Source organism: Microcebus murinus, chromosome 2, assembly GCF_040939455.1.
Source record: "Microcebus murinus isolate Inina chromosome 2, M.murinus_Inina_mat1.0, whole genome shotgun sequence".
Lineage (NCBI taxonomy): Eukaryota > Metazoa > Chordata > Mammalia > Primates > Cheirogaleidae > Microcebus > Microcebus murinus.
In genome coordinates this window covers 60,972,340-60,980,829 of record NC_134105.1, presented here as the reverse complement: position 1 = coordinate 60,980,829, position 8,490 = coordinate 60,972,340, and the positions used below count along the sequence as shown (strand labels likewise).

General features: G+C 39.9%; 1 protein-coding gene across 1 annotated transcript in view; it reads right to left on the bottom strand.

Annotated features, from left to right (window-relative positions):
* Nucleotides 1-444: 444 nt before the first annotated feature.
* ST6GALNAC5 (ST6 N-acetylgalactosaminide alpha-2,6-sialyltransferase 5) overlaps nt 445-8,490 on the bottom strand; it is a 160,237-nt gene continuing 152,191 nt past the window's right edge. The window contains exon 5 of the mRNA XM_012787893.3: nt 445-3,748. Within this exon, the coding sequence (XP_012643347.2) occupies nt 3,517-3,748 (232 nt within the window). The 3' untranslated portion in view covers nt 445-3,516. The remainder of the gene's footprint in view (nt 3,749-8,490) is intronic.

Sequence of the window (8,490 nt, the reverse complement as noted above, 5' to 3'; positions counted from 1 at the left end):
AGAGAGAATAGCAACATGGATCGCTCTCTCGGGGTAGGTCTATTTAACAGTTTGAAGCACCACTCTGGTGGAATCCAGGGTATATTTCTGAAATCAGGTCACTCTTACACAAGGGCAAACATTTAGGCAGGGACTAAATAGGTACATATGCATTTAAATAGCACTGTCTTAGTTCTAACAGAATTTCATCTTCTTCCTTCCACTTTTACCTGGCATTCATTTAACTTCTAAATTAATGATTTTAATTTTTGAAGGGAGTCATTATTCAAATTCTAATGTAATTCAAATAGATCAGAAATGTAGAGAGAACTTCAGGAAACAAAGGTAATCTGTGTGGAGAGGTATCGTTTGGAATCTGATACACAAACTTGGTAGTAACCTAAGGATTCTTAGAGACCATGCACAAATTTCACTTTAGGTACAGTACTTTGTGTTTTGCTTTCATTTATTTATTTATTTTTTTTGAAGAGGAGATTATGACCTTAGAAGTTCCCGAATTGCTTTGATTTTATGTCTAGCCCTTAGGAGTACATACCAGGGTTAGCGAAGCACAGGGACTTAGTTGCCAAACACCCATTAACGGTAATGGAAATCACAAAGCTAAGTCCCCACACAGCACACTGAATATTTACCTCCTAATGTTCTTTTAATGTACGCTTTCTTGGGTGGATATTTACTGTGGAATATTAAATGTGAGATTCCTCTTTTTATGGGCCATTTGAAGTGATTGATTTTGTTTGTGAATTCCTGTATCTTTGCCCATAATGGCTATCTATTGTAATGGCCTCTGCCAAATGTTCCTGCGTTGAAATAACAGAAGCCGTGGATCTGCCAGCTGTGGCATTGTATTACTGTGGTCTTAAAAGCTGGGAGGAAGTTGATGACACAGCTGGGAGAGGAGGAAAAGGTATGTCATGTAAACGGGTGTGACTTAGGCTTCAAACACAATCAGGTATTGAAATCACTGAGGTCTGTCAACATGGTTTTGTAGTCATCTTTTACAGCAGAGTTTATGTTTAATGGTATTGAGTGGCGTTAAGACTGACAGTCATGAAATGATAGTGGCAAGGCGAGAATTCAATTGCCCGCAACCAGGTCCATCAGCACAATCTATCAGAATTCTAGGCATTTCCTTTCATGCTACAATAAAACCACTACCCAAATGATAATTTCTTACATGTATTTACACCATAGTTCTATAAGAATATGAATTCACATATCCTAGCTATACATAGATTTAAAATATTTCCTGGTGAAGCCAGGGCTTTCAGGATTTGGTTGCCTTTCATTCTTTTGAGTATTTGAGTGAGAAAAGCTACAAAAAAAGAGCTCATGGTGGTCTTTTTTGTTAAAAAAAGAACAACCTAAAGCCTGAAGACACACAGACATGTGAGATATTATTAGATTAGGCAATACAGCTACCTGCTTACATGTCCCAACTGCCCCTCCCCAAATTTCTATAAATACAGAAGTTGTCAAAGGAGACATTTGCATGTAAGCAACAATCTCTTCAAGTGATTGTAAAGGTGGCCTATAAAATAAATTGCATAAAATTCATACACTTTTTTATATGTTCATAAAATATTGTGTGTTCAGAGTCCATGATGCAGAAGACACTGTGTTGGAATAAAATTCATAGTCCCTTTAAAAACTACGAGAAAATGTAAAGAATGCATCCCAGTATGTTCTGGACGGCCATTTCAATCTAACTGGCTTTTCACAACTCAAGCCACACTACAATAATACTAACTTTGTATTTGCTATGTGGATACTTGGACTACGGTGTTTCCATTTCAACAACAGTACTCCATACAATCAAGGGAAAAGAAGTGGCAATGTGAGAAACCTTCTTTAATCACAAGCCAGCTCATGTCTATAAAACAAGGTCAGTCTTCATAGATAATATTTGCTGGTGCCTTCAAATTTGGCATTAGAGAAACTAATGCCTCCTAAGCCACACGTAAAGAAAACACTAGTATATTTTTTAAAAGACAATTTTTGATCAATATTACTTGTGTAAATAAAAATCTACAGTACTAATTGATCTTGACTCTTACTAAAATAAGTCCTTTATACTCCTTCAGGCCAGGAAATGGTAGTGACTATAATCTAAGAAGATTTGTAGTGAAATTTGAGTGGGTCTGAATAGTTCATAAGATAAATGAGTTGTATGATAGGGAATCTCCTTGTAGTCTCTTCTCCTCAAAGAAGGGTAGTTCCTTGCTCTGTGGCCAAGGAATCCCTCAGAAGTATGTCTCTGTGTGTGTAGTATTTGTGTGTGCGTATGTACGTGTGCATGTGTGTGTGTGTGTGTGTGTGTGTGTGTGTGTGTGTGTGTGTAGTGGTGCTTTCAGAGAAGCAGGGGGTAGGTTTTAGCCCATGGGGACGCAGGACGAAGTATGTTTTTAACCACAAGAGGGATATAAGTAGTGTGGGAATATAACCACCCCACAAATAAGGTTCCTGCTGCTGTTGGAGCCCCATCATTCCAAGTGCAAAGTCCTCAAATGGGTCAATGAGAGGCTCACAGAATTTTAGATTTGGGATAAAACTTAAGAGGTCATCTAGTACAGTGACATCATTCTAGAGAAGAGGAAACTAGGGCCTAAAATACGTTACTTATGTAAATTATTACTAAAGAAAACTATGTTTAAGTTTCTCTTGTTAGCATCTTTTTGTTTTAATAATATAGTTTTTGGTTTTCAATCTTGTCCTTTTGGAGCATTTCTGCACATTAGAAAATGCCATAGCTATTCTTTCCATGAAAGAACAATTTTCCTGAAGCCTAGGGGTTCAAAAAATGCAACACAACATTTCTAAGTCAAATACCAATTGCATGCTAACAATGAGCATTGTGAACACAGTAACTCATCAACCCAATTCTAGGCCATTTCCAACCATCATTCAGGATTAAAGAGCTAGGAAGGATAAATTACCACATAATCATAATCTATAAAAATACTGGCCTAGAGTGCACTAAAAAACTCTCAGTAAATAAATATTGGACATTTGCTTTATGAAAGTCAGTGGAGATGTGCTCTTCAGAAATCTTGTCTATACTTTCAGGCTGCTTTTTACAAATCACACATACAGAGTCTAATAGATGACAAAGGGTATAGATCAGGAAAGGATACAACTTGATAGAAAAATGTCTTTTGACATGGTATTTCTATAAAGGAATGCAACTAATATTGTTGAGTTGCTCATGTCTCAGTTTCGAAGGCAATACTAAGAGATCTGAAGTGTTTTTGAAATGAGTGTTCAGCTCCTAAGGTAACACCTTTGAAAGGGACAACACTCATTTGCTTGTATTAATTTGGGAATTTTTCTTACAAACCAACTGCACTGCTTTGCAGTCACGCCTGGTAGGCATCTGCCCATAGGCCTTCTTAAGGAGCGACGCTGTCTTCTGCTACCAGTTCTGTTCCCTCTCCGGTCTGGTGACTCGGGAAGTTCAAGGTCCCGGTGTCTGATACAGAGGGACTGATACCTGGGACAGTGCAGCACGCTCATTCCTCAGAACACAGGTTTGCCCTCAGGGTGACTTATAGCAAGTGATTCTGGTTTCCAGTCTGGTTGAAAAAAGTGAATATTGAATGTCCGTGCCCAGTTCTTAAAGACTCGTTTCTCCGTGATAAATCGGTGATGGCTGCCCTTGCGTCCTCGCTCATGGGAGAGGTACATTGTACATTCGTCAGGTCCAAAAGGTTCATAATAATGATAAGGTACTGAAGGGTGATTGGGATCCCTGTAGGAGGAAAAGCGAGATAACTGATTAAAGCAAAAAAAAAATTTTCTATGATTGATTGAGGTAAGATGTTATCTGTAATAAGCTGATAAGCACAAATCATATTTTCTAGTTAAAGGAATTTCAGCAAATGGTTTTTCTGATGTTTAAGCAATAAGCAAGTAGAGAGGTTTTGAGGTTGTGAAATAAATGCAGTGACCATCATTATTAAACAAAGAGAAGGCAAATGTGCTATAGGACATACAGGTTCCCAGGATTTAGATACTACATGCTACTAAGTCACAGCTGTAGAATGTTTCCACTCTTTTTACAGTCTTTTTACCACAAGCAGCTATAGAAATGTTTACAAAATAAAACATACTCCTGTTCCCCACTACAACCCTCCAGAGGCTTCAGTTATACAGAGTGCATGGCCTATAGGACGCAATACGATCTGTCCTGGTCCACTGTGCCCCACCATACTGGCCTTTCTGGTCGTCAGCTCCACCAAGCTTGCCTCTACCTCGGGGCCTTTGCACTTGAGGGAAGTCACCTGTCTGGAACACTCTCCCCAGGAGTTCACTCTCACCATTGGGTCCTCCTCAGAGAAGCCTTACCTGACAGCTGCTCCCTTCACTCCATATCACTCGAATTCTTTTTCTATATGGCATTAATTGGCCTCTGAAATGACTGTTGTTTATTGTCGGCAGGGTTTTGTTATATTCCTAGAACAGTGCCTGGTAGGTGCTCAATAAATGATGTTTAAATTTCTGTTGTTGAAAGAAATTTATATTAAGTGAGCAGCTAAACAGCAAGCACCCAAAGACATTTTTTCTCCTCCAAGCATGGAAAAGTTGGTGATTGCAGTTTGATCCTATGGGAGAAAAACGAAGACAGCCAACAAGATGCCACCCTTTTTCTCTTGTTGCTGCAGTTGGCCTAGGTACTCAAAGTCTTGAGTCTTAGTCTAAAAATTCTAAATCTTTAGTCCTAGCTGGGTAGCCTGATAGTGTCAGCACTTTTCTGCCTCTGAATCTCCATCTCAGCCTCAAACAGGTAATATTGGTTCATTTCTTCCAGGTGGTGAACCCAGGATTAACACGTAGGGGTGGTGGGTGTCCTTGTTGTAGGGTAACCAATATATCTAACCACCCAAGCACCCTGGTCTCAGATTGGTATCCATGCTAGGCCAGCCCACCCCACCTCTTCTGTCTTTTGAAGAGTGGAGAGTAAGATTGGTTAAGGTTTCCCAGCAGATACACTTTCCCACTTGGAGCTACACTCCTCCACTAGCCTTGTAGAGACTGAGAAGAGGCCCAGGCTGCCAGCTTCTCCAAATCTCATTTCAGGGCCTGGTGTCCTGAGGTCCCCGCTCTGGTCACTCAGACTGTCCTCTAAGTACAGTAACTTGGTTTCCCAAAGATGCTCATCTTGCCAGACACCTATCGGTTTTTTTTTTTCAGAGGAGATCAATACACAAATGGCTTTTAGAGTAGCAACTTTACTGGGGTCAGGGATCTAAGTCTTTTATCAAGAGGGGTGTCAAGTTTGTGGCTCTGACAACAATAAACCTTTGAGCTGCTTCTCCTCTTGGGTTAAAGTTCTTCCAGGAAGAGAGATTTATTTTTGTCATGCAGAATCTAAACGTTCCTCACCCTGGCTTGGATGCTGAGCTGAATTAACACTTTGCATCTCCAAAATGCCTGTCTTGGAAATATGTCTATGCTCTATCAGGAAACATTGGATCCTTTCCTGTCTAGTTATTATGGGTTTCATTAATTCACTTACCCTAGAAATTGGAATCCCTTAGAATTTTAGGAGAAGGTGTTTTCAATACAGAAAATGCATGCTAGAAAAAACTGGAGTTGGAACTGATCACTATGAAGAAAAAAATAAACAAAAAGGAACAGCAACTTGGGAGACAAATCTCCCCAGACTTATATGGCATAATTTGGGGAACCATGTCAAATTCACACTGCCATGGTATACTCAGGGTTAAGCTTTTATTCCATCACAAGTCAGGTTTTAAATCTGCTTCATCTAAGTTTGGACATATTATTGGCACCAATTCAACTAAAGGAACAATTAGGTTTCTAAAAATATCATGAGATTGATTTGGCACCTAGGAATAGAGAGTAATTGGAAACCAGCTAAAGGATGCTATAGGATCAATTTCCTTATTCAGGAAGACCATGTCTTTGAACGAAAACATATCTGGCTACATATTGATGACCTAAAGGGAGAATTACATTTACATATTTGGTTATTATGATTTCAGAGGTGTCCAAATAAGTCATTCATGTAAGTGAGAGTTGTTTCTGCTCTTTAAAACTCTGTCCTATCAGCAGGAAAGTGCTTTGTGGGACTTGGGAAGGCAGAGCCAGGAGCTGTGGGAACAGCTCTCTCAGCCGTGAGCCTGCCATCGGCTGCAATCCACCATTCGTTTAGAAAGCCCTTCCTAGCTGAAGGTCATAATTCCTGGGCTCTTTGCTTAAACTTGACTTTCTAAAGGCTGCCATAGCTTTTTTTGTCCTCCACCTGACCCAAATGAAAATGACAATGAACATCAGAATTTCTACATGAGGAGGCTGTTGTAAAAGGGATTCTGGCACCCAGGTTCCTGTTGTGGGCCAGGGGAAGCTGACAGAGTTGGGGGGCAGGAATAGAGATGTGGGTTGTGGGGGGGGCAGGAATAGAGATGACCACAGAGCCAGTTCCCTAAGTGGCTGCAGTCACCATCAGCACTCTGACAGCCAGTGCAGGAACAAGTCCTGCAAAAACATGGGAGGGAGGATTTTTCTTTTAGGAGGAGGCAGGTGGGGAGAATGAAGGAACTAATATTTAGTGCACATGGGCAACTTTAAAGAAATACCATTGCCTATGCTCCACTACCATAGATTCTGATTCAAATGATCTGGAGAGGGTCTCAGGCACAGATATTTTTTAAAGTGCCATAGGTTTGAGCATCAAAATAAATAATGGCAATATTGGATTATAAAACCAATAAAATAAAACAAATATTCACGAGTCCATGATGATTTCAATAAATAATTAAAAAAATAAATAAATGAGAAAGAGGAAACAGCATTTCATTACAGAAAAATTCCAATCGAGAACTGTAGAAAGAATGAGGGAATAGAAAACTGCCCTTAGAACACTGCAGTAATTGTTGCAGGCAAAACACACCACTGAATGGAACATTAGTAGAGGAAAAGATGAAGAGAAATGGGTTATTTGCATAAAGCATCGCCTCCAAGTTATTTATTAATGGCAATGGGAAAAATAGTAACTTTACAGTGGGCAAACTCAGCCCAGCTGACACCACCTTCACCAAGTGATCAAGGTTAACATCACTAGAATAATCCATATTGACATCATGTACTTCCTGTTAGACGATACTGAGAAGGGCTTGTCACTTCTCTGGTATCCTTTCTAGTAATACATAGCTCCAACCTAAGTATGGGGAAATATTAGATAAACTCAAAGTGAGAGATATTCTACAAAACACCTGACTGGTACTCTTTAAAAATGTCAGGTTCATGAAAAACAGGAAAAGACTGAGGAACTGTCACAGATTTAAAGAGCCTAAGGAGAGATGAAAAGTAAATGCAAAGGTATCCTGGTTTAGGTCTTGGAGGAGATAAAGGACATTAGAGGAGAAACTGGTAAAATCTTAATAATGCCTATAGTTTAGCTGAACATTGTACTGATGTTAATTTCTTACTTTTGATAATTAGACCGTAGTAATGCAAAATATCAACATTAGGGGAAGTTGGATAAAGAACTCTCTGTACTATTTTTGCAACTGTTCTGTAACTGTAAACCTATTTAAAACAAAAACTAAAACATATATAAAATATTTTTTATAATATATATATTATAAAAAAATATGCTTCTTAGCAGATTCTAATGCTATAAAGCTCCTTAGGAGATTCTAAGATGCAGCAGGTTTGAGATGGCTGATAACTTAAGTACCTGCTAAGCCTCAGTGCTTAACTATGTGGTCTCCTCCACATCTCTATCAGCTCTCTAAGGTAAGTTCTGCTGCTCCCATTTGATAGGTGAGCATCTGGCACTCCGGCAGAGAGCAGTGCCCGGATTTCAGCACACAGCCTCACTAGTGGACCCTTCAAGGTGCTGGACTTGTCTATTTCATCCCCCAGCATAGTGCTCAGCATCCCACATATATTATCTTATGTAATCCTCCCATCACCCCTATGAGAGAGTATCTTAGTCTGTTTGGTATTGTGATAACAACACCTGAGGCTGGGTAATTTATGAAGAAAAAAGGTTTATTTGGCTCACAATTCTAATGTCTAGAAAAGTTCAAGACTGGGGATGTGGTGAGGGCCTCAGGCTGCTTCCACTCATGGTGGAGAGTGAAGGGGAGCTGGCATGTGCAGAGATCACATGGTGAGAGAGGCAGCAAGAGAGAGAGGGGAGAGGTTCTGGGCTCTTCTTAACAATCTCTCGCTGGAACTAACAGAGTGAGAAATCACTCACCACCCTGTGCCCAGGGAGGGCATTAATCTATTCATGGGGATCTGCCCCATGACCCAGACACCTCCTGTTAGGCCCCACCTCCAACACTGGGGATGAACTTTCAACATGAGATTTGGTAGGGACAAACTATATCCAAACTACAGTAGAGAGGTACTATTATTTTCCCCATTTTATAGATGAGAAAACTCATGCACAGAGAAATTGAAGAAGATTCAGAGCTGAGATTTGGACCAAAGCTGGTTGACTCAAGACCCTGTACT